Raw genomic sequence first — 17,098 nt, forward strand, 5'->3', positions numbered from 1 at the left:
CTCTGCAACTGGATCCTGGACTTCCTGACGGGCCACCCCTGGGTGGTAAGGGTAGGTAACAACACATCCGCCACACTGATCCTCAACACAGGGGCCCTTCAGGGGTGCATGCTCAGTCCCCCCTTGTACTCCCTGTTCACTCATGACAGCATGGACAGGCTCGACTACAAAACCATCCTTAAATTTGCCAATGACAACAGTGATCATCTGATGATCGCCGACAACGAGACAGCCTTTAGGGAGGAGGTCAGAGACCTGGCCGTGTGGTGCCAGGACAACAACCTCACCCTCAACATGATCAAGACAAAGGAGATGATTGTGGACTACAGGAAAAAGAGGACTGAGCACACCCCCATTCTCCTCGACAGGGCTGCAGTGGAGCAGGTTGAGAGCTTCAAGTTCCTTGGTGTCCACATCACCAACAAACTAACATGGTCCAAGCATACCATGACAGTCGTTAAGCGGACACGACAAAACCTATCCCCCCTCGGGAGACTGAAAAGATTTGGCATGGGTCTACAGATCCTCAAAAAGTTCTATAGTTGCACCAGAGAGCATCCTGACTGTTTGCATCACTGCCTGGTATGGCAATTGCTCGGCCTCCGACTGCAAGGCACTACAGAGGGTAGTGCGAACGGCCCAGTACATCACTGGGGCCAAGCTTCCTGCCATCCAGGACCTCTATACCAGGCGGTGTCAGAGGAAGGCTATAAAAATTGTCAAAGACTCCAGCCACCCTAGTCAAAGACTGTTTTCTCTGTTGCCGCACGGCAAGCAGTACCGGAGCGCCAAATCTAGGTCCAAGAGGCTTCTAAAACAGCTTCTACCCCAAGCCATAAGACTCCTGAACATATAGTCAAATGGCTACTCAGACTACTTGCATTGCCCCCCCCCCCTCCCCACTGCCAATCTGTTTTCATCTATGCATAGTCACTTTAACTCTACCTACATGTACATACTACCTCAACTAACCAGTGCCCTCGCCCATTGACTCTGTACCGGCACACCCCTATATATATTGTCATTTTTCCACTGCTGCCCTGTAATTACTTGTTCCTTTTATCTCTTATTCTTATCAGTATTTTTTTTAACTGAACTGTTAGGGGCTTGTAAGTAAGCATTTCACTGTAAGGTCTACCTGTTGTATTCGGCGCATGTGACTAATACAATTTGATTACCAATGATAACAGGACAGCCGACATGGAGGTGAGGGCCCTGGTGTAGTGCCAGGAAAATAACCTCTAAACGTCAACAAGACAAAGAAACTGATCGTGGACTTCAGGAGACAGTAGAGGAAGCCCACATCGACGGGGCCGCAGTGGAGAAGGTGAAAAGCTTCAAGTTCCTCAAGAGTACACGTCACTGACAATTTTAAATGGTCCACCCACACACAGTGTGGTGAAGGCGGTGCAACAGCGCCTCTTCAACCTTTGGAAATTTGGCTTGGCCTCTAAGACCCTTACACACTTTTACAGATGCAGCATTGAGAGCGTCCTGTCAGGCTGTATCATCACTTGGTACGGCAACTACACCACCCGCAACCGCTGGGGTCTCCAGAGGGTGGTGCGGTCTGCCCAGTTCATCACCAGGAGCACACTGCTTGCCCTCCAGGACACCTTCTGCACCCGATGTCACAGGAAGGCCAAAAATATCTGAGGACATCAACCACCCGAGCAACAGCCTGTTCACCCCGCTATCATCCAGAAGGCGAGATCAGTACAAGTGCATTAAAGCTGGGAACGAGACTGAAAAACAGCTTCTACCTCAAGGCCATCATACTGTTAAATAGCCATCACTAGCCATCCACCCAGTAAATAGCCATCCACCCAGTACCCTGCCCTGAACTTAGTGACCGTCACTAGCCGGTTACCACCCGGTTGCTCAACACTGCACGTTAGAGGCTGCTGCCCTATGTACAGTGCATTCGGAAAGTATTCAGACCCCTTCCCCTTTTCCACATTTTCTTAAGTTACAGCCTTATTCTAAAATTGATAACACCACCCCCCGCCCTCCCTCAATACCCCATAATGACAAAGGGATAACAGGTTTTTAGAACTGTTTGCACATTTATTAAAAATAAAAACAGATACCTTATTTGCATAAGTATTCAGACCCTTTGCTATGAGACTCAAAAGGTGCACTCTGTTTCTAGGTGATCATCCTTGAGGTGTTTCTACAACTTGGAGTCCACTTGTGGTACATTTAATTGATTGGACATGATTTGGAAAGGCACACTCCTGTTTATATAAGGTCCCACAGTTGACAGTGCATTTCAGAGCAAGAACCAAGCCATAGAGGTCGAAGGGATTGTCCGTAGAACTCCGAAACAGGATTGTGTCGAGGCACAGACCTGGGGAAGGGTACCAAAACATATATGTAGCATTGAAAGTCCCCAAGAACACAGAGCCCTCCGTCATTCTTAAATGGAAGAAGTTAGGAACCACCAAGACTCATCCTAGAGCTGGCCACCCAGGCAAACTGAGCAATTGGAGAAGGGCCTTGGTCAGGAGGGGTGACCAAGAACCCGATGGTCACTCTGACAGAACTCCAGAGTTCCGCTGTGCAAATGGGAGAACCTTCCAGAAGGACAACCATCTCTGCAGCATTCCCCCATTCAGGATTTTATGGCAGAGTAGCCAGACGGAAGTCACTACCCAGTAAAAGACCCATGATCAGCCCGCTTGGAGTTTGCCAAAAGGCACATAAAGGACTCAGACCATGAGAAACAAGATTCTCTGGTCTGACGAAACCAAGATTTAACTCTGTATGCCAAGAGATATTCATGGGTTGCTTTTTAAATTTTTGCCCGTCTACTAATAGCTGCCCTTCATTGCGAGGCATTGGAAAACCTCCCTGGTCTGTGGTTGAATCTTTTTGAAATTCACTGCTCAACTGTGTGGGATACAGTAGAGATTACGCAGTCATTTAAAAAAAATCATGTTAAGCACTTATTGCACACCGAGTCCATCCAACTACTTCTGAACTTATTTAGGCTTGCCATAAAAGGGTTGAATACTTATTGACTCAAGAAATTTCAGCTTTTAATATATATATAAAATTCTTAAATCTTTAAAACTATGATCCACTTTGACATTATTGGGTATTGTGTCGGCCAATGACAAAAACAATATAAATGTAATCCATTTTAAATTCGGTCTGTAATAACTAAAATGTAGAAAAAGTCAAGGGGTGTGAATAATTTCCAAATGCACTGTACAGAGCACACTGAATCTTTGTGATCAAAGTCATATTGGTGCCTCTGACAGGCTGAATCGACAACTGGAGGCATATACAATACATTCCATTGATCAAGCAAATAGCTGGCTGTTTTTACATAAAACACTTCATTTATTGAGGTGTAAAAAGTGTGGAAGATAATTCAAGGGATTAAGTAGCCAGTAGATCTGACCTGCTTGTTTACAGCTGTACTAGGGTCAGACAGCATTTCTGTGTTGTTTAAGACACTGCGGAGCAGGTGCCAGATATGGGCTCGGAAAACATCTCAATCCAGGGATGAGAAATGCATTGTACTCTGAATTGTCCCATTATCCCGACTGCTACTTCTTCCGGAAAACTGTCCTTTCCGTCCTCATGCTAGGTAGCAGAAGTTACAGCAGCCATTTTGGAATGGCAGTGTTAGCCAATCAGCTCCTTTGTTGTTCAACATGAAATACCATTCCAAAATGGCTGCTGTGGCTTCTGCTACTAAAACTAGCAGTGTTCAATCTCTGTGGTGTCTTAATTTACACAAGAATGCTGTCCAACCCTGTAAGCAAGCTGGTCAGATCGCCTGGCTAAGAATGAACACAATACACAGAATTGGCATATACAATGTGACAGAGCTTAGTTAAAACAAAAATACAATTTCAACAGAAGATTACTGTTGGTCTAACCAGCAAAGGAGAACAGAGATTTGGGGAGTTATTTACGGAGAATAAATGAAGGGGAAACCTAAATACTTCAGCACCTGTTCCTCCACCCACCCGGGGATCCTAAATAACTATAGATCAACAAATGTTTTTTTAAATGCTAAGACCATCAACTGCTGGTAAATGTGACTGCCTAGGCCAGTCAACCCACTACATTCGGATCACTGGTCCATATTTCTCAAACCCCAAACCCGACTGCAGCCGAGTCAAATTTGTCGCACTAGACCTTATCCCATCTTCCACTATCTGTTTGTCTGTACTAATTTACAGGCTGTAGAACTTAAGGCTTCTGTCCATTCCCGCGGAGGAAAGGAACTGAGCATTGTCTCCAAACGCCACGCCGGTCACAAGGCCAGAGTGATCTGGAAAACGAGGGAAGACAGACATGATTAAAGATGGAAAAAGAGCGACATGAAGGTGACTACTGTAAAATGTGGCATGCCCATATGACACAGCTTTTCCTAACCATGTGTACATATGAATGAGTTGTTATCACTGGTGAGCAATCAAGGTCAGGTGAAGGTTGAATGTGGATATAAAATGTAAGAGGCTATGAATGTTTCTTACCGCTGAAGTTTAGGACCTCCGACCACTGCTTGCAGATGTACACCCTGATGTCAGATCCACCCACAGCCAAGTATGTACCACTCTGATCAAACACCAGAGACTTAACCTGAGAGAGAGAGAGAAAGGTTCCACTGAAAAACTCCACAAGAAATAACTATGTTATTCGCAGTAAATTAATTAGCCATATCTGGCCGACAGATGGGGAATACTGTGGCTAGCAGACTGCACGGTCGCTCATTCTCACTTCGTAGTTGTTGTCCAGGGCGATGGTCTTGAAGTTCTTCAGTTTCCTCAGATCCCACAACTTCACAGAGCTGTCCTGGGCACCTGGAGCAGAGAGAGAAAGACTGGGTCAGGTCATGAGAAATACATCACACTGTTTTGTCATTACATTTTAGATTGAATTGATAAACAAAGGGCTTTATTGGCATGGGAAACATGTTTACATTGCCAAAGCAAGTGAAATAGATAAGTGAAATGAACTAATCAGAAATTAACAGCAGACATTACACCTACAAGTTTAAAAGGAATAGAGACATTATGGCTGTGTACAGTGTTGTAACAATGTGCAAATAGTTAAGAGTACAATCTATTGGCTCGGTGGTTGGAGAGACTGACCTGTGGCCAGGTAGTATCCGTTCTCAGAGAAGGCGATAGAGGTGACGGGACCAGAGTGGCCGGGGAAGTTGGCCACGTTGGTGCGCTCCTTCAGATCCCAGATCTTGATTTGGGAGTCAGCTGTTCCCGTCCCAAAAATCAGACCGTCTGGGTGGAACTGAGCACAAGTCAGAGCTGGGGAGAAGGGGGGATAAATATGTGACACAGGGAAAACCGGAACACAGTTTCCGTATTGTGTCGAGCACAAACACACTTACCAACACCAGCAGCCTCATCAGTGACTTTGGTAAGGACTCGGCCAGTTTGGATGTCAGAGAAGGCCCAGTACTGAGAGAGAGAGAGAGAGAGAGAGAGAGAGAAAGAGTATTAACGCACACCCAGACGTGCCAACTTTTTAGAGTACCAGACGCATGCGGCAAATTGGAAATTCAAATCGCACGCCTAGCAAGTGCCGAATTGGGGTTCTTTCCCTAGCACAAATTGTGCGCGCACTGTTTGTGTGTCTGATCACAATTATAATCAACACTAAAAGCAAAATCATTTTGAAAATAAAAACAAATGATCGGGTCGACACAGACCGCAAACTGGCTACACAAAGCTTAAGTAGTAGGCCACGGCAAAGGGAATCTGACCGCGGTTCGCTAGGCCACGGCAAAGGGAATCTGACCGCGGTTCGCTAGGCCACGGCAAAGGGAATCTGACCGCGGTTCGCTAGGTCACGGCAAAGGGAATCTGACGTGCCAACTTTTTGGAGTACCAGACGTTAGAGTACAATCTATTGGCTCGGTGGTTGGAGAGACTGACCTGTGGCCAGGTAGTATCCGTTCTCAGAGAAGGCGATGGAGGTGACGGTTCACTAGGCCACGGCAAAGGGAATCTGACGTGCCAACTTTTTGGAGTACCAGACGTTAGAGTACAATCTATTGGCTCGGTGGTTGGAGAGACTGACCTGTGGCCAGGTAGTATCCGTTCTCAGAGAAGGCGATGGAGGTGACGGTTCACTAGGCCACGGCAAAGGGAATCTGAACGCTGTTCGCTACAAGAGTCCTCGGTTTCAGCCATTGGATTTCTTTGCAGCGCATAGATCATTTCAGATTTTCGAAATTGATAAAATCTCAAATCTAGTGCCAAGGCATTGTAGAAGCATTGCCTCTATAGCCAACACCACACCTTCATTGTGCAGTCTTCTAAACTCTCCACTCCATCTATCTATCTATCTCTCTCTCTCTCTCTATATATATTTTTTTTGCCCTTTTTATCCCCAATTTCGTGGTATCCAATTGTTTTTAGTAGCTACTATCTTGTCTCATCGCCACAACTCCCGTACGGGCTCGGGAGAGACGAAGGTTAAAATTCATGCGTCCTCCGATACACAACCCAACCATGCCGCACTGCTTCTTAACCTCTTGAAACTCTGGGGGCAGTATTTCATTTTTGGATGAAAAACGCTCCCGTTTTAAACAAGATATTTTGTCATGAAAAGATGCTCGACTATGCATATAATTGACAGCTTTGGAAAGAAAACACTGACGTTTCCAAAACTGCAAAGATATTGTCTGTGAGTGCCACAGAACTAATGCTACAGGCGAAACCAAGATGAAATTTCATACAGGAAGTGCGCCAGATTTTGAATGCGCTGTGTTCCAATGTCTCCTTATATGGCTGTGAATGTGCCAGGAATGAGCCTACACTTTCTGTCGTTTCCCCAAAGTGTCTACAGCATTGTGACGTATTTGTAGGCATATCATTGGAAAATTGACCATTAGAGACTACATTTACCAGGTGTCCGCTCTGTGTCCTCCGTTGAAACTATTGCGTAATCTCCAGGTGCGTGCATTTTTCCATTTGGTTCAGAGGAGAAACCAAACTGCCACGAGTGATTTATCATCGAATAGATATGTGAAAAACACCTTGAGGATTGATTCTAAACAACGTTTGCCATGTTTCTGTCGATATTATGGAGTTAATTTGGAAAAAAGTTTGGCGTTGTAATGACTGAATTTTCGTTTTTTTTCCTTAGCCAAACGTGATGAACAAAACGGAGCGATTTCTCCTACACAAATAATCTTTTTGGAAAAACTGAACATTTGCTATCTAACTGAGAGTCTCCTCATTGAAAACATCCGAAGTTCTTCAAAGGTAAATGATTTTATTTGAATGCTTTTCTTGTTTTTGTGAAAATGTTGCCTGCTGAATGCTAGGCTTAATGCTATGCTAGCTATCAATACTCTTACACAAATGCTTGTGTAGTGTGAAAAGCATTTTTTGAAAATCTGAGATGACCGTGTTGTTAACAAAAGGCTAAGCTTGTGAGCCAATATATTTATTTCATTTGCGATTTTCATGAATAGTTAACGTTGCGTTATGGTAATGAGCTTGAGGCTATAATTACGCTCCCGGATACGGGATTGCTCGTCGCAACAGGTACACAGCGCGCATCCAACCCGGAAGCCAGTCAGGGTTGGAAACAGGAAACATCATGCACCTGGGAACCTTGGTTAGCACGCACTGAGCCCGGCCCAACACAGGAGTCGCCGGTGCGCGATGAGACAAGATTATCCCTACCGGCCAAACCCTCCCTAACCCGGACGATGCTAGGTTACGACAGAGCCTGGAACCCAGAGTCTCTGATGGCACAGCCGGCGCTGCAGTACAGCGCCCTTAACCACTGCGCCACCCGGGAGGCCCCAGATGTTTATATTCGATTATACTTTTGTAATGCTTTTTGTGGAGCGGATCATAATTACAGTCACAGTCTCAGGTTGCGTGATCCTCGCAATGTTAGGTGGAAAATACAACTAATGAGACGCAGAATGAAATGTGTATCACAAATGAGACCAGTTATTTTTCGTATTTGCATTTAATTTCTTTCACTAGCAAATGCGAGTGAACTGCTGGCACTTTAGAGCCCACTGAATGCCCATCTTAGGGTCGCTAACGTTAGCTTGAAACAATTAGTGTTTACCTTTCTGCAACACACAGTCGAAAATAGATTTGTCCATGTGTTTATGTACAGCTGACAGTCGGCAAACTCAACATCACAACAAACAGGAAGATGGGCAGACATGTCCAATAATGATGTATTAATCATCATGTCCGTTGACACAAACTCCGTACATGTCTGTGTGTTGCATCTCGAGAATCAGGATGTTAGATTTACTTTATTACAATGTAAAAAATAGCAATAATAAACAGGAACTATTAATTTCTGCGTACTTTTAACTCTGATCTTGTACATGGACAGAGAATTGCGTTGGTACGCAAAACGCGTGCATGTTGGCCGGTCTGCACATCCACCAACAGAGGTGCCATCATTTACTATTGACAACAGTACAGCTGGTGCATTCAATACGGTGGGGTCGGGTGCTGGGACATTCAATACGGTGGGGTCGGGTGCTGGGACATTCAATACGGTGGGGTCGGGTGCTGGGACATTCAATACGGTGGGGTCGGGTGCTGGGACATTCAATACGGTGGGGTCGGGTGCTGGGACATTCAATACGGTGGGGTCGGGTGCTGGGACATTCAATACAGTGGGGTCGGGTGCTGGGACATTCAATACGGTGGGGTCGGGTGCTGGGAAATTCAATACGGTGGGGTCGGGTGCTGGGACATTCAATACGGTGGGGTCGGGTGCTGGGGCAATACGGGGGACTGACCTGGTCCTCGGAGGAGCTAAGCAGGTAGTCTCCGGTGGCGTGAAGTGACAGCCCGGTCACGCTCGCCTCGTGAGCTCTCACCACCTGGACACAGTTGCCCCCGGTAACAGACCACACCCGGATGGTGCTGTCTGGAGAGGCAGAGAACACCACCGACTAGAGAGGAAAGAAAGACAGAAAATGTAAATAAATTAAATAGTGTGGAAGGAAATTAGGCAAGTTAGTTGGTGCAGGTTACAAACTAGAACACAGCACATGTTCAACCAGGTACACCGATCAAGTAAACTCCTTTACTTAGAATTTCACTGTATGCCCAATGAGGTTCTCTTAGATCCTATGTTCTAGAAGTTCCACCCAAGACAGGTGTATAGACATATATTGTTACCTGGGAGGGGTGGTAGATGACAGAGGTGACCTTCTTGGTGTGACCCTTGAGGGTGGCGATGATCTGCTCCTCCTTCTTATCAAACACAACCACGTTCTTATCAGCCCCTCCTGGCAACACAGAATACAGTCATCATGTACACTGTTTAGATATGCAAGAGGGGGGAATTCAAAATATATATTTTTAAAGAGGGTGTTTACCAGTGAGTACTTTGTTAGTATCTGAAGGACAGAGGTCCATACACAGGATTCCTGGGACACTGGCACTATGAAGACCCTGAGAGATTCAAAAGAACAGACAGTTCAGGGCAACCTTGGATAGTACTCAGCAGCTCAGTCAGTCCAACTACAGGTTATTAGACAGACAGTAGTACTCACAGCGTGGGAAGCCACTTGTCGGTACTTGCTCAGATCCTCAGCCCTGACCAGTTCCTCTGGCACAGTCTTGCCTCTCTGGTTAGGGAGTGAGAAGGGAGGAGTGAGCAAACAAAGGACTACAGGAGAGGGTATATTAAAAAAGGACTACAGGAGAGGGTATATTAAAATATTGAGAACAAATCTGGTTTGAACAGGCATCACCCATCTGACTTGCCTGGTTAAATAAAGGTAAAATAAAAAAAATAAAAAATCCTACAACGCATGAGACAACTTCCTGAATTAAAATCTGACCTTCTTTCGCTCTGTGGTAAGGACGGTGGCCTTATCTTGGAGCTGAAAACAGAGCAGCAGAGAAGCAAGAAAGATGTTAATAATCACAATTCAATGAATAACAAATCCATTCCCTTATTGGGAGGGTCACAGTGATGAGAACACAAATCACAGGGGATTAGGAGAGGGGTAAAAATATCTTACCTTCTGGATGATCTCTGGGTTCATTCCCACCTGCTCACTAACCTCCATGGGCTCCCCACCTGCACCCTGCGAGAGGCAAACCAACACAGAGAAGACGAGTTAGAAAAGAGAAAGAGACAGCATGTATCCTCAGTCTCTGATGGACAGGAATCCTGTTTGATGGATGGGAATCTTGGTCAATCACTCACCCCAGTGGCTGGCTGAGAGGCAGGCATAGCCTGAGGGGCGACCAATCCGGCTTGGGGCTTCAGTGTGGCCAGGGCTGTAGAATGGGAGAATGGGAACAGAGTAAGCATTGACCTTCACAGGTCAGTGAAGAAGAGAATATGCGGGAGAAAAATAACTTCAGCCTATAGAGAACCCCACCAAGGCTCCCGTGGCTCTCTTACCCTCTCTGGCTGCAGTGACTTCCTTGGTGAGACGGGCGATGACTCTGCAGGCTGCGTCATGCTGGTAGAGGGCGTGAGAGAGCTCCTGGCGAGTCGTCTGCAGCTGCTGCCGCAGAGTGAAACTGTGGAGCATCACCGCATCCTTGAAAGAGAGAGAGGGGGAAGACATTGAGGGAGAGACTCAACACGACTGAGGAACAGTACTTGGCTGTAACACTGTCCACAGTCAGACCACAAACTCCAGACGATCTAGACACTCACCCACTCATCTTGCAGAGACTTGAGTATAGCAGGAATACTGGTAGCGGAGGCAGCCTTTGGTCGGATAGGATGAGACACTGGGCACAGAAGGGCAGCAAAAACAATGATTTCAAATTTTAAAAAAACTCAATATTTGAAAACACAACCAACTTAGTTATCCTTGGGCCTAAACTAAAATCAGTACACGTTTGATGTGATTGACCCTACACGATTACGTTAACCGTCTACTCCTGCCCTCTGTTTACCTTTAATATCGATAAGTTGCTCCTCGGACAGTGGTTGGCCGTTCATGGGGTCAACGCCATTCTCCGCGATGAACTTCTCGATCAGTCGGCGCTCGAACACCTGGTTGGACACCGGGGACACGCAGGGATGCTCCGGGACCTCATTGGAAACTGAGTAGGGGAGGAAGATTAAATCAACGTGGCCTCAGAGCATTCCATATTATTCCGTACACTCAAATGTATACGTTAAGTATCGTAGTTTCAAAACGTAATGTTACCAATTTGCAAAACGTAGGATATGTTACGATGTACCTTACGCTAGCTAGGCAGCTAATGCTAACGTTAGCTAGCTCTAGGGGTTAAGATTAAAGGGTTAGCTAACATAGTAAGTAGTTGCAAAATAGATAAACAGTAGTAAGTTGCTAAAATGTTTAAGTTGTCCGTGATGAGATTCGAAAACACAACATTTTGGTTGCTTAATTAACGTTTGCGTATTCAAATTTCAAAACTAACATAACATAACTAATTTGAGAGTCCCGGATGTACGTTTACTATTTCACGTCTAGTCTATGAGACTAATCTGAGTAAGTGGATAGTACAGTTTTAATTTCATGAATAGATCCAATACTTTTACGGTTAACTAATATAGCTAAATAGTAAGCCACCATGAATGATACCATGTTGTGACAGATTAATCAGCTACAAGCAAACGTTAGCTTCATAGCGTTGCACACTGTTAGCTAGCCAATGCTAACGTTAGCCATTTATCGACAAGCATGTTCAACTTACTTGCGCAAACCAAAGACATATTTCAAGTGCACGTCCCTCCACAGCCAAGCACGAACCGTTGGTGTTACTTTGATGGCAAACTATCTTGAAATGTTTTGCCTAAAAGGCAACTAACGTTATTGTGCCTACTTTATTTTTGGTCCAATGTTGCACGCTGGCGTTTCATTGCCGCTTCAAAAACATTGCATGCTGGGATAGTATCAGTTCTCCAACGCGGGCTCTTCATCGTTTTGTTTTCAGCTCATTCAAACAGTAATATAAAATCACCGCCCCCTACCGTCATTAAACTCGTTTTATTTTCTTCGTCAACATAACATTATTTGACTCACATACAAATGATACGTTAATAATACACAAGAAAACATTGGGAAAGTAGGATGTGAAAATCATATGTTGACACACTTTCAGATTGATGCCAATAAAGAATAAATACAATGTAAATACCTGGTGAAAATAAGTCATATATGGATGCCATTTTATAGAAATCACTCAGTTTCTTACTTAACGATATGTTATCTAAAAAATATAAATTGGTTATTATTGTGTTCATTCATTGAATTTAATAGTAGGTAACACATGCAGTTAGCTATGCTTTTAGATTGAGGCCATTCCCTTATCAATCTACTACAAAATCTTCCAATTCCTTCTCTTCTTTAATCTTGCCTACCATCCTAATGTAACAATATAATTACACACATTACAGTAAATATACAGACATCTATGGTTAAAATGTGTCATCCTGAGGGTTCGAGGTAGGTAGCAGCAAAGTAATTGTCGGGTTGAGTTCTAGGAAGATTAACTGTCCAGGTGTACAAATTAATGATATTCCAAATGCAGGATATTGCTCATCTCATGCTTAAAAAGAACAATAATGAAATGATCATACATACATCATATGAAGTAATACTCAATACTCAAACAGGAAGGCACTTTTTGAGTATTGAGTATTAGGCACTATAGTGACAAAATTCAGCCATGAACAGTAATATATATATATATATATATGATCATATCTCCCTCCACTATTTTCAATCCTCTCTTTCTTTACCTGTGTTCACTCTTCTTCTCTGTGCTTTTATAAGAAGTTGAGTTTGTCAGAAGTATAGATGCTGCAAGTCTCCGAGGTATCCGTGTCCAGTGGAAGTGTGGAGAAGTAGTCTTCTGCTTTCCTCCATCTCTCCTCGACTCCCTCTTTCTTGATCCGGAACTGAAAACAGTCTTCAGATGAGTGGAGGCAGTCAGAGGCGCCTGCGACAGAAAAGGAGATCACCCTCTCACTGCCAGCAGTCTCCTGAGGAGAGAGAGTCAATGATAAAAATAAAGAATATAATATACCTGTCTATTGTGAGACAGAATATAGAAATCACAGAATGTATTTACCTCTCTACTGGGATAGTGAGTAGTGGCAGTCTCAACACTAAGTCTGTCTGTCTCCTGTTGTCTCCCAGTCCTCACTGGCTCAGGGGAGGGCTGTGGTGCACTGTCCACTACAAGTGGTGCGCTGTCCACAACAGGAGTGTAACCCTGAAACAGACACACGTAACATAGAAATTAAGAAAAGGTAAAAAAGAAAAACATAAGACTGAGCCTACATTTACAACTTCACCGTCTACCTACAGAATGTGTAGGTCTGGGGCTCCATATTTTTGGCGTTCCAATCTGCTGTGAATGACCGTAAAAACCATAGGGCTGGGGGCTGGGCGGACTGTAGTCCTGCAGGCGACATAAATAAAACAACTATGTAAATATCACAACCACTACACTGAGTATTCCAAACTTTAGGAACACATTCCTAATATTGAGTTGTATTTTCAGCATAGACACACAGGGGAACACACAGGAAGACAAACATAAACCATCCACAGATAAGCTGTATGTGACCCTTGACCCAATTTAAATATGGAAGGAACTGATGCCTGAGGAAATTGAGACTGGCGCAAAGGACTGGATCTATTTTTACTGACACTCACTTCAGAATGCGATAAGATCATACAGTTGAAATAGATGGACAACATAGTACCATGACAACAGGCTCACAGCATTGCGCACACACAAACCCTGGAATAACCCCACCATATTGCTTCTACCTTCCAAGCTCACACATAACTCTCACTCTCCAGCGGTCACCTGGACATTGCCTCTTGGCGGGTTAGCTGCGGGTGTGTGGTGACCTCTTAGGCCATTGATGATCATAGTGAGGCTGCAGTTAGGGTAGCGCTTCATAAACAGGATGAAACCAGCCAAAGTCACAAACATGCCAGAAGGGACGCTGATGGACTTGAGGACCGCTCTCCATCTAGCAGTCTTATCTGGAGAAAAAAAATAAAGAATTGGTAGATCCATAGATACAAAGGGTGTGTGAAAGAAAATAAATTAAGGGAAAGGGGGATACCTAGCCAGTTGCACATCTGAATGCATTCAACCGAAATGTGACTTCCGCATTTAACCCAACCCCTCTGAATCAGAGAGGAAGAGCTCTGCATCACGTAAAGGGAAAAGCTGTTGCTCACACACACACACGATCTCTGTCTCTCACCGACCACATGGAGAACAGTAGACGACACCAGGTTGCCGTCCTGATCTCGAATCTCATACATCCCATCATGCTTTGCACTCAGCCTGGTGATGACCACCTCGTTGACAGTCCTATTTCTCCCCAGAGAGATGAGGCCCCAGTACCGGGAGTCCTGATCCACAATATGCCCGTCCCTGATCAGCTGCACGGGGCGGGAGTACCGGGAGTCAAGGGGAACATTGGAGGGGTTGGACGGGTGCAGGGAGGGGGTAAAAATGAGGTGGACATGAGGGACAGGGAGAAACAGGGGAAGGTTTAGCGACTCCTTGAAGTAGCGGGTGACATTGAAGGTGTGCCCTGCACCCACACAGGTGATAATGAGGAGCGAGAAAGAGAGTATGGGAAAGAGTGGAGAGGAATGAAGATGGTGAGGGACATCCAGATGAAAGAAAGAATCAGATAGATACAAGCATTAAGTGTCAGTTTGGACAATTTATCAGACTGCTCTAAAAACTGATATCGCTTTCTCATCTCCATCGCTCTCTTAACCCTCCGTCTAGATATTTTTGATATTTCCAGTGCTCACCATTGACAGTGAGTTTGCTGCGGGAGATTACTTTCCCATTCTCGTCTCTGAGGGTGTAGTTTCCCTGGTCTGCCTGGGTCACCCTCTCTGCCACCCAGACCCTCCCGTCCGACCCCAGCCTCCCCCGGCCCGCCTCACTGGTCTCGAGGTCTGTCCGGTTCCACAGTACCACCGGCTGGGAATCAGGGGGGGAGCCCCGGGGTGAAAACTCCAGCAGGGAGCCATCTTTAGGGATGTTGTGCTGAAAAGTCTCCCCATAGCCCCGTCTGAAAGTTTTTATACATTCTGAGAAAGGGAGAGAGAGAGAGAGATGACATTGAGTTATAAAATGTTTCAAATGTCATACAATCAATTTCCACAGATAGAATTAATCATTATATAGTATTATAGAGAAAGAAACATGCAGTAGAAAAAAATTGAGAGAAAAAGGTGGAGAGCGGTAGTCCCTGAGGCTGAGTAGTACCTGAGACAGTGAGGCGAACGGTCTCATCTGTGAATCCAGAGGACAGCTTGATAGAGTAGAGTCCCTGGTCACCGTGTGTGACGTCCTTCAACAGCAATGTCCTATCTTTGGTCCACTCAAACCGCGGGTCCTTTAACTACAAGACACAATAGCAATGCTTAGCATACAGGAACCCGCTGTACACATGCTGTACACACACTACTGTACCTACATTGTTATTCTCCAGGAGCACTCTTCTTGGTCCTGGAGGGTAGCTGGGGGTAAAGGTCACAATCCTTGACCCTGAGTAGACCGGCAGGCGGAACTCTTGTCCAGAACACACTATCTGGAAGTCTTCATTCCAGCCTGAAAAAGAGAGGAACAAATAGAGGGAGGCAGAATGACATGTAGCACATTGATAGGAAATGAAATGATCAAAATAAAAAAACGTGAATTTTTACAAATCCATGTGTGACTTTGAGGTTTGAAAAACAACCACAGCGATACTGACAAAGAAAAGCTACGGGGAGAGAGAGAGATGGGAAACCAATTCTTCCAACATATTACTACTGTAAAGTAAATCACTGGTTGAACAGCCATCTACGACTGGAACCAACAGCTATAATACTAAAATGTCAACAACAAACAACTCACCCAAAGAGACAGGGATGCTGAGAAGGGCACTCAGTAGGATAGAGAGGTGCATTTTCTGAGGACAGACACAAGACAGCTGTAGAGACACACCCACTGGGTCAGAGTTTAACTGTATAGCAGGTTCTAATTACATCTCACTTCTATCCTTCAAAAAACAGCCTACTTCATAATCTATGGAAGATTTGTTATACATATTTTAACATAGTAGAATATGTGTTAGACATATAGATGTTAGAAAGTGGACAGAAAATTCGTTGTGCAATACAATAGGCTAACAGTACGGTATTCCAACAATGAATCTAGTGCATGATGAACATTTACAACTAGGCTACAGAAAACAAGAATAGGATTGTCCATGATTCATGGCCCATGAAACATTGTTTCATCGCTGCTCTCCTTTTCGACAGTGGAGTTTATCGAAGAACATCACCAAGGTGACTTGCTCCACAGAGATAGTAGACTACTGTACAGTCAGTTGAACACTACAATTGTCATTCACCCCACTCCTCACAATTACCGAGCCAGCAAACACCGTTCACCATCAATCAACTACACAAGGGGGTGCTAAAAGTCATTCTTTAGAATGTTGCACTGCTAATTTCACACGACCTGTGATGCTGATATTTTTCGCTGATTATTGGCAAAGTATTAGGCTATTATCGACTACATTAAACTAATGCACTACGACAAAATATTTTCCAGTAAGCTACTTATTGGAGCAATTTCTTAGAATCAACATTGAATAAAATGCAGATGTATTAGATGCCTATATTTGCACTCACCTATGCACGACGGCAAAATATACAGTGCTAATATTTAATATTATTGTTTTGCAAGCCCATGTAGTGAATGAGCCAAGCAGCGTAAACCTAATTAACTGCGTATTCTTTGGAGAGGTTCTTCTTCTCTGGTATCATGGCATTTGCAACAAATGGTGGATATGCATGTCGCCACCTACTGTACGCCTGGATAATACGATCCCTAAAAATGGAAAATGCGGTGTAAAAATATTCATACCAACGATCAAAAATCAAATGAAACTAATCAAAATCAATCTGCTTTACTCCCTACACAGCCTCAAAAGGAGCCTGGGAGGTCGTGAGTGAGGTTGTTTCCTATGCTGCTACTTGTTCTTAGGTTAGCGTTCCAGGTCGTCTTTTTAAAATCAGATTTCACACAAGGACTGGAATGTTGCAGTGGGCACTCATTAATCGCAATCTTCTAATGCG

At 44.5% G+C, this 17,098-nt stretch overlaps 2 protein-coding genes across 5 annotated transcripts; both read right to left on the reverse strand.

Moving 5' to 3' along the window:
* Window positions 1-2,046: 2,046 nt before the first annotated feature.
* On the reverse strand, window positions 2,047-12,920 carry LOC139390436 (pre-mRNA-processing factor 19-like). 2 transcript variants are annotated; one of them, XM_071137559.1, is made up of 16 exons: window positions 12,721-12,920; window positions 10,905-11,054; window positions 10,660-10,736; window positions 10,399-10,540; window positions 10,198-10,271; window positions 10,010-10,075; window positions 9,827-9,868; window positions 9,536-9,610; window positions 9,359-9,434; window positions 9,159-9,268; window positions 8,774-8,929; window positions 5,372-5,441; window positions 5,115-5,288; window positions 4,741-4,823; window positions 4,497-4,602; window positions 2,047-4,291 (listed from the first exon to the last, which is right to left on the reverse strand). In XM_071137559.1, the coding sequence occupies exons 2-16, from the start codon at window positions 10,948-10,950 to the stop codon at window positions 4,194-4,196; spliced, it is 1,395 nt and encodes a 464-aa protein (XP_070993660.1). In that variant the 5' UTR covers window positions 10,951-11,054; window positions 12,721-12,920; the 3' UTR covers window positions 2,047-4,193. The 2 variants fall into 2 exon arrangements, with proteins under 2 accessions (XP_070993660.1, XP_070993659.1); XM_071137558.1 differs by lacking the exon at window positions 12,721-12,920 and adding an exon at window positions 11,673-11,885.
* Window positions 12,721-16,781, reverse strand: LOC139390435 (uncharacterized). Of its 3 annotated transcripts, XM_071137554.1 has the most exons (10): window positions 16,652-16,778; window positions 15,870-15,924; window positions 15,448-15,581; window positions 15,237-15,372; window positions 14,774-15,058; window positions 14,209-14,544; window positions 13,800-13,981; window positions 13,290-13,385; window positions 13,053-13,196; window positions 12,721-12,963 (listed from the first exon to the last, which is right to left on the reverse strand). In XM_071137554.1, the coding sequence occupies exons 2-10, from the start codon at window positions 15,919-15,921 to the stop codon at window positions 12,748-12,750; spliced, it is 1,581 nt and encodes a 526-aa protein (XP_070993655.1). In that variant the 5' UTR covers window positions 15,922-15,924; window positions 16,652-16,778; the 3' UTR covers window positions 12,721-12,747. The 3 variants fall into 3 exon arrangements, with proteins under 3 accessions (XP_070993655.1, XP_070993657.1, XP_070993656.1); XM_071137556.1 differs by lacking the exon at window positions 14,209-14,544 and having other exon boundaries at window positions 15,870-15,945; window positions 16,652-16,781; XM_071137555.1 differs by lacking the exon at window positions 14,209-14,544.
* Window positions 16,782-17,098: the final 317 nt, after the last annotated feature.

This window comes from Oncorhynchus clarkii, chromosome 31 (genome assembly GCF_045791955.1).
Source record: "Oncorhynchus clarkii lewisi isolate Uvic-CL-2024 chromosome 31, UVic_Ocla_1.0, whole genome shotgun sequence".
Taxonomy (NCBI): Eukaryota; Metazoa; Chordata; class Actinopteri; order Salmoniformes; family Salmonidae; genus Oncorhynchus; species Oncorhynchus clarkii.

Bases quoted from the DNA above. Each gene is read 5' to 3' on its own strand.
- LOC139390436 (XM_071137558.1), bottom strand. The intron at 9,611-9,826 runs GTCAGATTTTAA...CTCCCTAACCAG, and splicing joins TTACCACAGAGCGAAAGAAG to AGAGGCAAGACTGTGCCAGA. The intron at 9,269-9,358 runs GTAAACACCCTC...CTGTGTTGCCAG, and splicing joins TACTAACAAAGTACTCACTG to GAGGGGCTGATAAGAACGTG.
- LOC139390435 (XM_071137554.1), bottom strand. From the start codon at position 15,921: ATGCACCTCTCTATCCTACTGAGTGCCCTTCTCAGCATCCCTGTCTCT. The intron at 15,059-15,236 runs GTACTACTCAGC...TCCCTTTCTCAG, and splicing joins CGTTCGCCTCACTGTCTCAG to AATGTATAAAAACTTTCAGA. The intron at 13,386-13,799 runs GTGACCGCTGGA...TGTCGCCTGCAG, and splicing joins CGCCAAGAGGCAATGTCCAG to GACTACAGTCCGCCCAGCCC.